The 17,042-nt window shown below is 33.4% G+C and overlaps 1 protein-coding gene across 1 annotated transcript; it reads left to right on the top strand.

Moving 5' to 3' along the window:
* The first annotated feature begins 2,254 nt into the window (after positions 1 to 2,254).
* On the top strand, positions 2,255 to 15,952 carry LOC113047791 (anoctamin-6-like). The gene is made up of 20 exons (XM_026209084.1): positions 2,255 to 2,551; positions 3,974 to 4,041; positions 4,294 to 4,422; positions 5,269 to 5,337; positions 5,580 to 5,858; positions 5,931 to 6,044; positions 6,968 to 7,083; positions 7,178 to 7,312; positions 7,987 to 8,092; positions 8,219 to 8,279; positions 8,805 to 8,950; positions 9,046 to 9,123; positions 10,009 to 10,240; positions 11,203 to 11,372; positions 11,460 to 11,557; positions 12,296 to 12,426; positions 13,517 to 13,722; positions 13,804 to 14,015; positions 14,668 to 14,773; positions 14,864 to 15,952. The coding sequence occupies exons 1-20, from the start codon at positions 2,467 to 2,469 to the stop codon at positions 15,068 to 15,070; spliced, it is 2,748 nt and encodes a 915-aa protein (XP_026064869.1). The 5' UTR covers positions 2,255 to 2,466; the 3' UTR covers positions 15,071 to 15,952.
* Positions 15,953 to 17,042: the final 1,090 nt, after the last annotated feature.

Genomic DNA, 17,042 nt, shown 5'->3' with positions numbered 1-17,042 from the left:
TCCAGTAATCACTCAACAGGATAAAGACACGTCCAACTCAGTACTCTAGTGTCCGGTACCGTTAACAACCATGAACTGGTGTCCGACCTCTCTCTACTTACCTGTCTTTCCTATGTCCTCAGATATCCCCACCGCGATCCACTCTGACATCCCTAAGCTTACTCTCCTTGTGTTTATCTCCAGAGCTCTGGAAGTCAACAACACCTTGTCACATTACCACTTGTAAATAAACTGTTCACTTGCACTAAATCCTCCGTCTCCACAGTGGTTTGTGACAATACCGAAGGTTATATCCTCTTTAGAGAAAAGGCTCTGTTGATCAATACTGAATCTATGTCTTAGAAGTTCAGAGGATGGATAAATATTACAAGTTTTAAAGTGTATTTCCTTGACTTTAAGAAGTATACATGGCTCCTACAAGTTCAAATTAATTTGTTTGGTAAATTAAAAGATGGTAAATTAAGAGCTTCATCTAGCACACTGGTTTTCAACATAAAAGCCTTATATAAAATGTAATTGCTTGTGAACACATTGAAAATTATATTTTTCACAGAAAGTATTTTCATAAAATTAAAAAAAAAAAAAAAAAATATATATATATATATATATATATATATATATATATATATATATATATATATATATATATATATATATATACCAATTGTTCCAAGTGGGGGAATTATGAGGGGTAAAATTATTTATAAATCAGCTTCCAGTATAAAATAACTATACCTTTTATAATTTGAGAGGGAGGTTTTGTATTGAGAAATCACAACCTTATAAAAAAAATCAATTCCACCAACATGTTTAATATTTCTGGGTATGAAAACCAAAAACTATTATTATTTATTAGAAAATATTTGAACCAATTAATCTTAAACATTCCATTCATACAGTCAAAGTCTATGAGGTGTAAATGCCCATCTTTATAACCCTTTACTAGCACCCCTTTGTCATGTCAATAATCTGAATGTTTCAGTCTGAAAGTGAAGTCGCTTCTGTCGTCTAGTGGAGAAGACAGAAAACTGCACTTCCGGTTCTACCATTACGATAAGTAACACTCGCCACCAGAGGACACCAAACTGTTATTTTTGTGCTTGAATAGAGTAAAAGTGATTTGATGAGACTTAATGAGACTATAAAGGCTATATTTGTATTATTGTAATGGGAATATTCACATAAGATAAATCAAATATATTCAATCATACATATTCCTTACTACAAAACTAAAGATAATTGTAATTTATTTCGCATATAAAATATATAAATTTGGAGTATCAAGTCTCCCTTCTCTTGATGGTTTGTCCACAATAGATCTTCTATGAATAACACCTGACATGAACTGAAATGGGTTTCTGTAAGGGTGGTTTTGGGGTAGTCATATGAATCCCTTTCTGCTTTAATTGTGATTTTTGCAACAACAACAACGTATCAACGTATGTGATGGAACTACAAAACCCCCAAAGTGCAATATAATAATAGGGCAGTTATATACATTTGTTTTATAATCTCATATTAGAAAGGGCTTCAAAATATAATATAAGGGTTTTAAAATAATTAACAAATTAATAATGTAATTTAGCTTTTCTGAAAAACATGGGTTTTGAAAACAAAGTAGAATATCACCAGTTTCTCAATTAACCTAAACATTAAATTTTTGTAATGTCTGTTTTAAAGTCAATCAAAAAATTAAATGACGTTACAAACAGCTACATTAACAGAATAATATCCGTGAATAATTTTACTTTTACTTTATTAAAATTAACATATTTATATGATATAACATCCAAATGCCATTTTGATTTGGATGGTTGATTGGCTCCAACATTAAAGGGGTTTCTTTTATAAAACTTTTGTAGTCTCAAAAAAAAATCGCATCTTTGCACACGTCGTCTCTCAAATCCCTCCGTGTGAAATCGAGGAAACGTAAATGGTTCCAATTGCACAAATGCGTTTTCTTTACAAGTTAATAATTTACTCAAATAGTAGACCGAATTAATAGTTTAAACAGATAGATCAATTACCTAGAAACAGAAAAATGTTTATATATATTCTAACTTTTTGTACCAAATACAAAGTGTAAAAAAAAATAATACCATTATATATATATATATATATATATACAAAACTATGGACAAACAAGAAGTCAAACACAAAAGTCATATATTATTGCAAAAGCGGAAACTAGAAAACATCAAGTGCAACCACAAAGGGTTTATGCAAGGACTGTCTAGTAGCCTAACACCTCGAAAAGTCTCTTCCGACCCCACCTACTCTCAGCAGCTCAGCAACTTCAGACCGCCAGGAGAAACTTCACGCACTTCTCTCTTTCCCACTCTGTGATTTCTTTAAAGTGTAATCTTGTGTTTCTGCCGCGCATCTCTGCTGCATAGACTCTCGTTAATATCTGCCACATGCTGCATTGATTTCTGAAGAGTTTGGGAAGAGTTTACAGCCGCGGAGATGAGTGAAGCAGAAGACAATGACATTCTTGAGCTGGACTCAGAAACAGAGGAAGACGTGGAGATGACTGTTATGACAGATGTGGGTGAGTTTCAGCATCTTTAATACTTTTGTGCTGTCTTTGTTGCTTGTCCTCATATATGATTCAGATAAAAAGAGGACAAACCCTGGAGCCATATCATAGTTTCTTTTTCGGCGCAGCTGGTCAGTTAAGTTTATCAGAAGTCACATTTTAGAGATAATAACGAGCACAAACGCGTTCATAGAACCAGAGAATACAGACTCAAATGACTTGAATATATTTGCATATGTGAGACTCAAAACAATACAACACGGCCTAACCAGAAAGACAAGTTACATAATTCAGCCTCTCATAACTCATATTAGCCTAACAAATATCTGCTCTAATAACGCTGCTGAAAACGTTATTTTTGAATGCTCTCGGAACGTTCTTTCTTGGTTATGTGAAAGTTGAAGGAACATTCCATCGTGTCATTGGAATGTTACATTTGATTCTTGAACGTTCTAAAAATGTTCTGAAACAAGCAACTTTTAAACAAAATGTTACATGGAGGTCATGAAATGAAAGATGTTTTTGCTCTAATGTCTTGAGAACGTTTTTAAACACCAAATGTTTTATTATTTTTTCTTGGAAGAACGTTTGGTCTTAACTTTGCAGAAACATTCTGAGAACATGCCCTGTTAGCTAAATAATGATGTCGCTTTTGATTCTTTTGCTTTTTTATATAAGAACTGTATAAGCATGATCCAAACAATATTAAAAGTGATTCAATTTTACGACTTCATATGTGTTTTAGTAACAAAAAATGTGTTAATATATAGTATATCCTATAGATAAAAACTGTACACAAGACTGAAACAGAAAAGCCTGAAACACGCTGATGATTTACTTGAGTGTGTGTTTTATGGGGACTGTTTTATGTCACGTGCTAGAATGGGAGTGTGTTGTGGAGGCGTTCCTCATGAAGTTAGTCAGATGTTCCTGGACTGATGGATTTTCCTTGTCCAGGCTGTTTTCAGGCCGTTGCTATGGACATTTGCCACTCAGCCAAGCAAACATCTGATTCAAGTTATTTCTTTCCCATCATGCTTTGCTCTCTGGCTGGTTTGTTTTCCCTTTGTTGTGAGTAAACATTAAACCAAAGCATTCCAAGGCGTTCATATGTGGTGTGTGAATAAGTTTGATTAGTTTGAGTGTAATAAGGTTTGATGCTTTATTTCATTAGCTGTGAATTGAAAGGAATGTACTCACCCTCAGTAGGTCATCTGAGATATAGATGAGTTTGTTAGTTCATGCGAACACATTTGTAGCATGAAATGTAGCATCTCTTGTTCCGAAATGTACAGATTCATCAGAACATTCATCAGTTAACATCTTGAGAAGTAAATGCTGTGTTTGGAATTTTATTCTGACGGCACCCATTCACAGCAGAAGTTCTGTTAAATCTATTCTCTATTGTAATATTTTGTATATGCTTTTTCCTAGTTTATTCTGAAGAGTTGCCAACATACAAATCTATGCCCAAAGGTCAAGCTGTGCCAAAAGTGGAACGGGTTTGTTTCCTTTCAATCAGCCTTGATAAAAACATGAAAATATTAACACACCCAGTTAACACACACACACACACACACACAGTTATTGCTGCAGTCAGTTCATTACAAATCTCAGTATTTATTAGTGGAATATATAGCTGAATTAATTCAGTAACCCAATTATTTTATAAGGTTTTATGACATTTTAGTTATTTTTTGTCACTTAATGGAGAAGATTTTGAGCTTTCTGTAACACCAGTTTACTGTTAACAGGCTGAATTCAACGGTAACCCCGATTCACTATTTTTCAACGATGGAAAGAGAAGGATTGACTTTGTTTTGGTCTATGAGGACGAGTCTAAAAGTTTATCTGATAAAAAAGGCTCAGTTATAAGGAGAAAAGTAAGTCAAACAACCCTTTCACACATTTGTTTAATTCACCTCTTAACAAACAGAAACTGCTAGACCTTTACTAGTAATCTGAGAAATAACATTAAAGGGATTGATACACAAAAGATGATATTTTACCAAAGAAGTTATTTTGAAGAATGTTGGTAATCAAATAGTTGGTAGCCATTGACCTCCATAGTATTTTTTTTCTACGCTAAGGAAGTTAATGGCTAAAGTCATTCGGAATGTGGAATTATTTAGTCACAAATTCAAGAAAAACATGTTCATAATATCTGTAATATGCATTTAGAAAATAAATACTAAGCAGACTTAACTGGGTAAAAATCAACTTGTCGAAGAACATTTCTGAGTGATACGTTACCCGTATTTTCTTCTTTTGAATTAAAAAAGATAAAATATTTATTTGTGAGATGTTCAAATTTTTGTGTTATATTCACATGCATTATACTTCAAACCGTAATCACTAAACCAAACATAACTCTTTTCTTAAAGGGACAGTACACCCAAAATTAAAATTTGCTGTTTATGTGCTCACCCTCAGGACATACAAGATGTAAATTACTTTTTTTCTTCAGTAGAACATTAAAGATGATTTTTAGCTGAAACTGCGGTGCTTGATGATTTATAAAATGTAAATCAATGGCTACCGGCACTTTAAGAGTCAAAAAAGCACATACAGGCAACACAAAATGAATCCCTGTGACTCCTGACGACATATTGAGGTCTAATGAAGGGAAACGATCAATCTGTGCATTATTTACAACATTATTATTACAACAATAATCAAAATCAGTGAGTTTTACCTACATTTCCTCTTCTTTCTCAATTATTCTCTAGCAAAGACGCAGAGAGTTTTTCGAAGGCAGCCTGATGAATATGCATGTGGAATTGGAAGCGACAAAATCCGTAAGTCATTTAACCTCACAGCATCTACAGAGATTGATATAGACATTGTAGAGATTTCTTTCTGTTTCTGAGCTCCATGTGCTTGGTTTATATCAGTTTTACCCATATATATGGACTTCTCAAGAAGGGTTCTGCTAGTCCCGTCTGAACCTGTTGACATGATCTGCAGGACTGTTATTGTTTCAGATGCACGTATGCCTTCCTGTGGCGCTAATGGGAGATTTCCTCCATGTGTTTTGTAGGTAGTGGATGAGAAGCTCATCTATGTGAAAGTACACATGCCTTTTGAGGTTTTGTGCACTTATGCTGAAGTCATGCACATCAAACTGCCCATCCAGCCCAATGATCTCGCCCCGCAATCATCTGTGTACAACTGCTTCACACGCCATTTCTACCCCAGCGAGGACGTCATCCCCAAGGAGCCCGACTTCTTCACAGCTCCTTTCCGAAAGGATCAGCTGAAGTGTTTTTATATGAAGGACAAAGAGCAGTTCTTCACGCCGGCCTTGAGGAGCAGAATGGTGCGTTGAATGTCTCGGAGACACTCACGCTTAACCTTCACCTGTGTTTTACTGATATGCTGTGGGTTACAGGCGTACTACATCCTGAGCCGAGCGCCGTATGACGTCAAAGGAAGTGTGAAGAAGTTTGGCTTGAATAAGCTGCTGGATGGAGGTGTGTATAAGGCTGCGTATCCATTACATGATGTAAGTACCTCCTGTGTGTGTCCTGTGTGCTTGTTATTTTCATTTTAGTTAGTTGTGATAATTGTGTTTTTGTCATTTTTATATCATTTTTATACATTTGTATTTCAGTTTTAGTTATTCTGACGTTCAATTAAATGAATATGAGTGCCAGAGTGCCAAATTTTAGTTGAATTATTATAATTATTGTTGTCGATTCTTATTATATTTTTATTTAATAATTATTATATTTTTTAATGGTTTTATTTTTGGTCAAATATAGTAACCCTAATAACCACTGACCACAGTTTATTATGACCGTTGTTTTGTATTGCAGCTTTTTTTAAATGTTAACATGTGCTGTTTACATGTGCAAATGAAGCATTATGTAATTAAAAATTCACTAATTTGCATGCACTTCCAGAACGGGAATCTGAACCCTGGATAAAACCAGGATCAATATTCTTGTTTCATTTTGATATGAAAGTTTTTACAGATGGGATTTAAGATTTTATCACCCCATATAAAGGAATGAAATGTTATATATCAAGTGTATGTTGTATGAATAAAGCCCTCTGTGAGATTTTGCACACTTATAACGATTATTACGATAATCTGCATGCAGGCTGCGCAAAAAAAAAAAAAACGGCCTTTGAAATGTTCATCATTCAGTTGATCAGCAAGTCACCATACAATGAGATGACATCACATCCTGGCACTTCATTCTTAGGAAAAACAAAGAGAGTTTTTTTTTTTTCAAAATTACTCTAAGAATCATTCTTGGAATCTATTTAAAGAAATTTCTTGGCTTCTTTCCTAAGATTTTCCTGTGGCCGGCCCCTGTCCTGCATGTAAACTGTTATTTAAACGGATGTAGTTTATGTAGATTAAGGGATGCATGAGTATTAATGTGCTTTCTGCTTGTGTTTTTGTGATTTCTGTAACAGTGCAGGTTTAATGTGAAATCTAAAGAGCCCGATTGTCCTAATGAGAGATATCTGCTGTATAATGAGTGGGCTCATCCCAAGAGCTTCTACAAAATGCAGCCGCTGGACCTGATCAGGTGTGTTCGTGTGGCAGTCTGTTGATGTATTCATGGTTTTTCTTCTGATCCCGTCCTGATAGATGAGCTTGTTAATATGCGCCTCTGCTTTCAGGAAGTATTTCGGTGAGAAGATCGGCATATATTTCGCCTGGTTGGGTTTCTACACAGTCATGTTGACTCTCGCTGCTACAGTCGGACTCGGTTGTTTCATATACGGATACACAACCAGAGAGAGCAGCACATGGAGGTACAGCAGACCTTTTTTTTTTAAATATTGCATTAGTAATATTTTTTATTGAGTCATTTATATTTAGTAAAACAAAACAAAAATATTATTATTAATAGTATTATTTAGTTATGGAAATTACATTGGAATAATATAAATAAATGATACAGCTAACAGTACTGTACTACCACAGTGTGATTAGGACTGTCTGTACTTCCTTATTAATGTAATAATATTACAATAGTAATAATATTACAAAAGTGTTATTCATTATTTAGTTTTTATTTAGTCAGTTTTATTCTGTAAACATAACACTAATTATTACTATTAAAAACTGTTTAAACATTTTAATGATTTAATTAATAAATTAATTTAAATAAACATAATAATATGCATAATCACAAAAAAAAAAAAACAATATAAAATATTAAAATAAATAAATTATATACACACACATACAGTAGTACTATTTTGAGTAGTAAAAAAATAATATTTTTTATAAATAATATTTCATACACAATATTTAAATATTAGCTCACAGTATAAATTAGATCATAAAAACATATTTATTGCAGATTGTGCAACCCTATAAACTTACACATCAAACCTGAATTTTATCCCAAACGCTCCAGCCCTTCTTGTACAGTGCTTATGAATGTGTGACTTTGACTGATTCTGACTGTTTGTTTGAGCAGCAAAGAGGTGTGTGACCCTGAGATTGGTGGAGAAATCATCATGTGTCCACAGTGTGATCAAATCTGTCCGTACTGGAGGCTGAACACCACTTGTGAGTCATCTAAAGTGAGTAGGATTGTGGATTGTCGTCTCTGGAGGATTGTGGGATTTGGTGTCCGATCTATGATTTAACTGAGGTTTGTTTTGTTTGTGAAATGCTCCGCAGCTGAGACTGTTGGTTTTCCTCCACAGAGACTGTGTATATTTGATAACTATGGGACGTTAGTGTTTGCCATCTTCATGTCTGTTTGGGGTGAGTGATGTCATACGCTGGTCACATGATCCCATGCACTCATACCAGTGGTGTGTTGCTTAATTTTTTTTTATGCTGACAAAATTTCAGCTCCACATTGCAGCATATGCTGGCCAAGAACAAGCATGCAGCATGACTATACATGTTTGTTAATGCAACATTTAGTTGCATGTCATAAACATGTTTTGAGTTTCATCAAAGCTGTTGTGGTATGAAACATCTTTCATTGTTAGCATTTTTCAGTTAACTTAGTTAAGGCAAACTAACAGGGTTAATAAAATAAAACTTTTTAAAATCAAAAGTTGTATATTTTATTATTTAACGGACCTGAGCTGAACTAACAATGAACTATTGTGTTTTTTAAAATACATTTAACAAAAAAAAGAAAAATATTCTAACAAATTAATTTCTTATTGTTAATGCATTAATGGGACCATCCTGTAATTACTGTAATTTTATTATGCATTATTTATATGCATGGCATAAATCTTGCTTTTTGTATGAAACATGTTTTGTCTTTCACAGTGACTCTGTTTCTGGAGTTCTGGAAGCGCTATCAGGCCGAACTGGAGCACGACTGGGACACGGTGGAGTTTCTTCAGCAGGAGGAACAGCCTCGACCTGAATACGAGGCCAAATGCGTCTATGAGAGAGAGAACCCTGTTACAAAGGTATGAGATAAGCTACATGCAGTGGCTCTGTTCAGATGAACTCATTGTTTTTTAGGTTTGTGACATTAACAAAGAGCTGTGTTTGTTTTATACAGGAAACAGAGAAGGTGCCGTACACGGCCTGTGGCAAGTGCATGAGAGTGTCGTGTGGCATCGGCACTGTGTTATTCTGGGTAATATTGTGCTTACTCTTTCATCCATGTAATTAAATATTTAAAAAGGCGTCTAAAAGTCAACATAAAACAATAATACAATACAGGGCAGCTTGATTTCCATAGACAATCACACAATTTATCATCCACGTTTTCATTTTAGAATGAAATTGCCAAAAATTGTATTTAATTTAATTTAATTTTTTATTAAAATTTCATAGGACCCTAAAAATTATCTTTGGTTAAACTTTAAATTAATTTCTATTGAATTGTATTTTTCATGATGTAACGTTTCATGATGTAAACTGATTACATATGCTTTTGGATTAGAGTTAAATTAAACTATTAAAATAAAATCCAGAAAAAATTTAAATGGTAAACACAGAATTTGCTAAAAAAAAAAAAAAAAGACATAAAATAATAATTACAATTTTATAGTGCCCTCAAAATGTATTTTTTTTTTATATAAATCTTTAATAAATTGATGTTAAATTGCTTAATTTTCTTTATTTTAATTGATTAGGCTTTTTGATTACAAAAATGTAATTAAACCATTTAAATGGAACCCAGATAAAAATAAAACACAGAATTTGGTGAAAATAAATAAAACTAAACTTAATAAGATTAATACAGAATTAGAGAAAAACAAATGAATGTGCCCTAAAAAATTATATTGTTAGACTTTTAATAAATTGGTTTCTTGATTTTAATTCATTTCACTTTTTACTTACTCTAATTTAATTTGACCATTAAAATGGACTCCAGAGAAAAAAAAAACAGAACTTGGGGGAAATATAAAACAGATTTTATAGAGCGCTAAATGCATGTTCTGAGATGACTTGTGTTCACATCATTCATGTAAAACAGCTTGCAAATGTAAATTGATGTTGTCATGTTTTGTTGTAGGTTCTGTTGATCATAGCGTCGGTGGTCGGCGTGATCGTGTATCGTCTGGCGATGTTTATCACTTTCTCTTCGAAGCTGCGCACTGAACTGAACAGAAAGGAGCTGGAGCCTTTCAAAGAGTACATCACCCCTCAGATGGCCACGTCCATCACGGCCTCCATCATCAGCTTCATCTTCATCATGATTCTCAACTGCGTCTACGAGAGAGTGGCCATCTGGATCACAGACTTCGGTAAGGGACCCCTTTCTCTCGTGCTGATTTACATTGGTTTACATAAAAATTGAGTTCCTCATTTTTATTAAAGGGTTAGTACACCCAAAAATTAAAATTATCCCAAAAATTACTCACCCTCAAGTCATCCTAAGTGTATATGACTTTCTTTTTTCAGACAAAACTAGTTCGGAGTTATAATAAAAAATTGTCTTTGATCTTTCAAGCTGTTTAATGCCACTCATCGAGCGCCCATCCATAAGAATAAAAAAAGTGCCACACACGGCTCCGGGCGATGAACAAAGGCTTCCTGTAGCAATTTGACATAATTTTGTAAGAAAAATAAACATATTTAAATCCACTTTAATCTACTTTGCACTCACTGTTGTAAACGGAAGCAGTTCCGGGCGGATGACGTATGGAGGTTGGCTTTATTTTAAAATTTTTTTTTTTTTGGTGTTTTGTTTTGTTTTTTTACAATAATTGCATGTCCTATTTTTTTTTTTTTTTTTTTTTTTTTTTTTGCAATTTTCATTTTTTATAATCTATATGATATTATAATTTTTATTATTATTGAATTAGATTTTATTTTAATCTTTTTGGTGTAATTTAAAGTAATTTTGTGAAGATGTTTGTTTATTTACAGTTAGTAATTTTAGTGCTTGAACTTCATTTAGTTGCACCATTTCACTTTTTTTTTTTTTTGAATTTTGTTCATAATTTGTGTTTTATATTTCAGCTTTATTTCAATTAACAAAAACTTTTTTAACAGTTTTTGTTAACGATAATTACACTGATATGCATGTTCAGAATTCTCTAATGTCAGTCTCACGGGATGCAGGTATCAAATAAAATATTTCATAATTTTAAAAATTATTTATTCATTCATTGCAATTTGTAATTTTTGTGATTTAATTATTACCTTGCAAAGTTTAGTTTGAGAAACCCAGACTCACTGTAAACACTTATTCTGTGTGCTGCAGAGCTGCCACGGACTAAAACAGAGTACGAGAACAGCCTGACGCTGAAGATGTTCCTCTTTCAGTTTGTGAACTACTACTCGTCCTGCTTCTACATCGCTTTCTTCAAAGGGAAGGTGGTGGGATATCCGGGACAGCCCGTCTACTGGTTTGGTGCTTTCCGTAATGAGGAGGTGAGACATTTCTGTGAGATCAAACATTAATGCATTAATTGATATGCAGCTGTATTTCTTGAATGAAATGGTCAATATTGTGTTCAGTGTGATCCCGGCGGCTGCCTGACTGAACTGACCACACAGCTGTCAATCATCATGACAGGAAAGGCCATCTGGAACAACATACAGGAAGTCCTTATGCCGTGAGTTTCACACACCAGCCTCAAACTGTTTCAGTGATCACAGAAAATCATTATTCGGCAATAACGTTCACGCTAATTTACAAAGATAGTATTTCTAACTAAGCAGAAATGAGAAGTTCAACCCATCTATAAATATGAAATAGTCCACAAAATAATTAGTGGACGAGACCTAGAGTTATTTTAGTGTAATTATATTTTTTTATTAATATTTTGAATTAGTTTTTATTTTTAAATTTTCTGTTTAATTTTTACTTTTTATCTTATATTAATTTTTTGTTAAATATGACAGATAAAGTAAGTATTTTTAGTGTTTTAAACTTATTTCGGTTTCTGCTTTTATCGAAGCTTTATTTCACTCAACAAAAACATTTAAGTTGTTTTATGATTTAATAATATAACCATTATTTTAGTAAACTATAGTTTTTAGTAACATTTTGAATTTGTGTCCATTTTTATATGTTCTGTTTTTGGTTTAAAGTTTTGTACTTTTGTTGTAGGTTTTTGTCATTTTTAGTAGTTTGCCATCAGCACTGATCAAAGTTATTAAAGTTTACTAAAACTGTTTTGTTACTTGAAATAAAGTAAATGTTAAGTGAAATAATGGAAAACAACACAACAAAATAACTAAAACTTCATCTAACACTAAAATAAAAACAGAAAGTGTAAAAATGAAAACTATTATAAAATATTAGTTAGAGTTTGAAAACCACTCTGATTAATAACGAATGGTGTTTGTAGGTGGGTGAAGAATCTGATATTTCGTCACTGCACCCAGGTGGGTTCAGAAAAAGGGTTTCCTCGCTGGGAACAGGACTATCAGCTCCAGCCAATAGGAAAGCTCGGCCTGTTTTATGAATATCTGGAGATGGGTGAGACTTTATGCACATCCGAACTATGAAACATTGTTGTATATGAACACAGTTGTCTTAAAGGGATAGGTCACCTAAAAATTTAAATTTACTATTAATTTACTTATCCTCAAGGCATCCTAGATGTAATTACTTTTTTTTTATTCAGTAGAACAATAAAGAAGATGTTTAGAGATAACGGTTATCTTTGGTGATTCATACAGTGAAAGTCAATGGCTACCAGCACTTGAAAAAAAACAACAGAAGTAACAGAAAATTAATACCCATGTCTTGATATAATGAGGTCGTATGAAGTAAAAACAATCATTCTTTACAACATTATCACCCCTAATCCAAAGAATCAGACAAACTGGGAATCTGATTCTTTTTTTTAGTGAACTGGTTCTTTCAGACAGTTCGTTTCAATGAATTGGTTCAATTAACCGATTCACCAGTTTGTATACGTAATCAAGCAATGACATAACATATGTGCAATTATATTATTGAACACGCAATAATGATGTGAAACATGGATGTTTTACATGTCTGAAGTCAGAGTCGAGCTGTTTTCCTAGTTCAGTGACTATTAGAGGAACCGAAGCGCTGAATGATTCTTTCATCTCAGGATCAGATACGCCACTATTTTGGCTCATTTAGAGATGCAGTTACTGTCAGGCGTCTGAAAATGAGTTTTGATTGAGTAACTTGTAGATCTGTGCTAACTGAGTTGTGAACAGTTTCATACAGTTCAGTCCGATTTGATGACCTGGTTTATTTAGTTCACTAAGAAGATCCGGTTCAAAAGAATCATTTGTTTGCAAACCGGGCATCACTCCGGACCGTTTGTCTAAGGCTCTGGATTATAGTTAATAATGTTGTAAATAATGTTCAATTTCTTGCACAGATTGATCGTTTCACTTTATAAGACCTCTGTGTATCATCAGGAGCCAAGGGAATTGATTTTGTGTTGTCTGTATGTGCTTTTATCAATCTGAAAGTGACGGTTGCCATTGACTTGCATTGTATGGGTCACGGTTTCAGATAAATATAATAAAGAAAAAAGTCTTGGATGGCCTGAGATTTTCATTTTCTTCTTTTGATGTGTTTGCAGTGATCCAGTTTGGATTCGTGACTCTGTTCGTGGCGTCCTTCCCGTTGGCTCCTCTCCTGGCGCTGTTCAACAATCTGTGTGAAATTCGTGTGGACGCCTGGAAGTTCACGACTCAGTCTCGCCGGGTCGTTCCAGAAAAGGCCCAGGACATCGGCGCCTGGCAGCCCATCCTCCAGGGGGTGTCGATTCTAGCCGTGGTCACAAATGTGGGTTGAGAGGAAGTCGTTGTTTTTGTATCTTGTGCGATTGAGGTCATGTTCACTCTCTGTGGGTGTTTTCCTCTCCAGGCTGCCATCATTGCCTTCACTTCTGACATGATCCCTCGACTGGTTTATTACTGGGCGTTTTCTGCCAGCCCTTATTCAGATGGATCTGAACACACTATGGTGGGCTACATCAACAACTCCCTGTCTATCTTCAACATTTCAGACTTCAGTGAGACGAAGAGGCCGAATGAGGACATCACACCGTACTGGTTTAACAACATCACCACATGCCGGTGAGCTCGTCAAACATCACCAGTTAAAACTGCACTTTTACAAGCATTCTTCTGCATGTTTATTTGGGATTGTCTGTTTAATACACAGCATGCATATGTATTTTGAAAAGTAAAAAGAAAGTACTGGTAAGTTATAAGGTGACCTGTAACATGTTATTGATAGAAAGCTAGCCAAACACACAAGTCTTCCATAGGTTTGCATAGTAAACATCAAAAGCTTGTCTGATAATAATGGCAGGTGGCAAGAGATGGTAAAAAGGGATTGTTCTGTGGTCTTTAAGGCGGAGTTTAATGAAAGGTTATTTATAACCAAAACGAGTTTTACAACCTGATTTCAGAAGAAAAGAAAAAAAACAACAAAGAACTTTTCAGTTCTGTGGAAAAGTATCTGCTTGTGCTTCAAAGAAACAAAATAATAACAAAAATCCATGCAGTTTTTAGTGAATGAGACCCTGTGTTGTTTGTGTAATTATCGTTTTTATTCATATTTTGAATTACTTTTTATTTTTATATTTTTGTCATTTATTATTTGTTTAAATATGTCTATATATTTTTTATTAACGTTTATTTTAGTTTTAGTTATTTTAGCACATCAAGTTATTTTATTTTTAAACTATAAATTGTCTATTAATGACTCTTCTTATGTTCTCAGGTATCGTGATTTCAGGTATCCTCCGGGTCATCCTAAACAATATGACTTCAGCATTTATTATTGGCATGTTATTGCTGCCAAACTGGCTTTTATGATTGTGGTTGAGGCAAGTGACTAGATATGAGACAACTAATGATAACTTTATAAAACATGTTTGTTCTGTTGTTGTTAATATGCTGTTTTCTTCTCCTCGCAGCACATTGTTTATTTCACCAAGTTCATACTGGCCTACGTGATCCCAGACGTGCCTGAAGCTCTGAAGGAGCAGATCAAACGAGAGCGTTACCTGACGCAGGTCATCCTGCACGAAACCAACATCAAACAATTCAAGGAGCTCATGAAGCCCGTGGCTGACAATCTACAGAACGAGATTGAGGACCCAGAGTTAGAACTGAAACTGTGAAGCCTTAAAAGGCCAGCTCATGTCAAACCTGAAACTGTTACCGTCTTTCACCTTAATCCATGAACCACACCCCATCCCAGTCTCCAATTCAGGCTTAAACCTCAAACAAACACAACCAGGAATGTTTGCATAGTCATTTTAAATTTAGCTGACATAATATATAAAGTTATCACTGTACTGGTATCTGTATCTAAATGAAGTGCTTTAATTATGACAGATAAAACAGGTGAAGGATCTTCAACCACTAAGTTTAATATTTTCAGAAATTGCTCGTTATGGATGAGAAACATCATTTTAATTTTCAGTTTGTTGCGAATAGCCACTTAAGTGTATTGTTACATATAATATTGGCACGTTATATATTATAAAAACCAGATATGTGATCTTTAACCACTTTATATTGAACTAATAAAACAAAGAAAATATATATATTTTTATTTGAAGTATTATGCTGACACATCAAGTTCAATATGGAGACTTCATAAAGTAAAATAAACTGAGAATTTAATGCCTTTTACAATACACCTATACTAACAAAAAAAATTAATATCATGTTTTTTGGACATTTACCATGGTATCTGGAGTGCCTTATGAATATGGTGTTTATAATTAAGGTGTGTTGTAATGAGGTATTTGGTTTGATTGCATTATTTTACCATTGTACTTTCACACATGATTTTGTGAGCATAATATGCCATTAATTAAGCATTTTAATATTATTTTAGCCCAGCTAACATTTCAATCGTGCTCTGTATGTTTGTGAATATTACCATATTTAGTTTGTTACCAATTTGTAAAATATGATGTTTACATGAATATATACATGTTTGCATACATTGACCACATTTTTATATAAATAGAAAATAAATGATTGATGTACAATGTTGACTGTTTACATAATTTTATGCTTTAATATTACAACTTTACACATTAACACAGTAAACACAAAATACACAGTAAACCCTGTTATTATACAGTAAGATATTACGTGTGTGTGATACATTTTATTTTTGCATTTTTTGTTACAGTTATAATTTAAATACTAATATTGACATTTTTATTTTATTATTTTATTCATTTTTTCCCCCTTTTTATTTATTTTAGTTCATCAGGTTAAACTAAAAAAAAAAAAAAAAGAAAATGGCAATTTTTTTATACATTTTTATTATTACTATTATTTTTATTAAACATTTTCTTAGGGAATACAAAAGTGAAAAAACATATGCCAATGAAAAGAAAAAAAGTGAAAGTGAGAATAAAGGGGGGGGACTTTCATAATCTTATATAATAATAATTTAATGATAATTAGCTTGCTAAGAAAGAAAAAAAATTTCATATTGATTATCAGAAGTTAAACATCCAAATAAAAACATAATTTAAGTAAAGATCAAAGTCATTATGTATGAAGTTTACAATGAACTGGCAAATCTCACCAAAGTTTATTTTATCCTTATTAGAAAAACAATCCCTATGGCGGTGGTTCGCTGCCCTCCAGTGGCGAATTGCGGTATTGCGGGCATTTGTACATTTATTTTTCACTATTTAAAAATGAAGAGTTCAGCTGCAAAAGCCTCTAAGTGCCATCTGAAATTTTCATCTAAAAGTAGGATTTTTATCAGGCTCCTATATTTATGTTCAGTTATTTCACTTTAATAGCCCGGAAAAGGACCTGCACATTGCAATTAAATTAAAATGACTGAACCTAAGCATAGGAGCTTGATAAAAATCTTAATTTTAGATGAAAATTTCAAATGGCACTTAGAGGCTTTTGAATCTGAACTATTGAAATATTCCCTTTCAGTGTCAGATAGTGAAAACTAATTGGCTTTATGGTTTTATTATTTTATCCTAATTCATACATTTTATTTTATCCATTATTTTATTTTTTCCTAATAAAGCAATCCCTATGGCAGTGGTTTGTTGCCCTCCAGTGGCGTATTGCGGTATTGCGGGCATTTGTACATTTATTTTT

This window comes from Carassius auratus, chromosome 29, assembly GCF_003368295.1.
Source record: "Carassius auratus strain Wakin chromosome 29, ASM336829v1, whole genome shotgun sequence".
NCBI classification, from domain to species: domain Eukaryota; kingdom Metazoa; phylum Chordata; class Actinopteri; order Cypriniformes; family Cyprinidae; genus Carassius; species Carassius auratus.
This window is presented reverse-complemented; position numbering and strand designations above follow the sequence as displayed.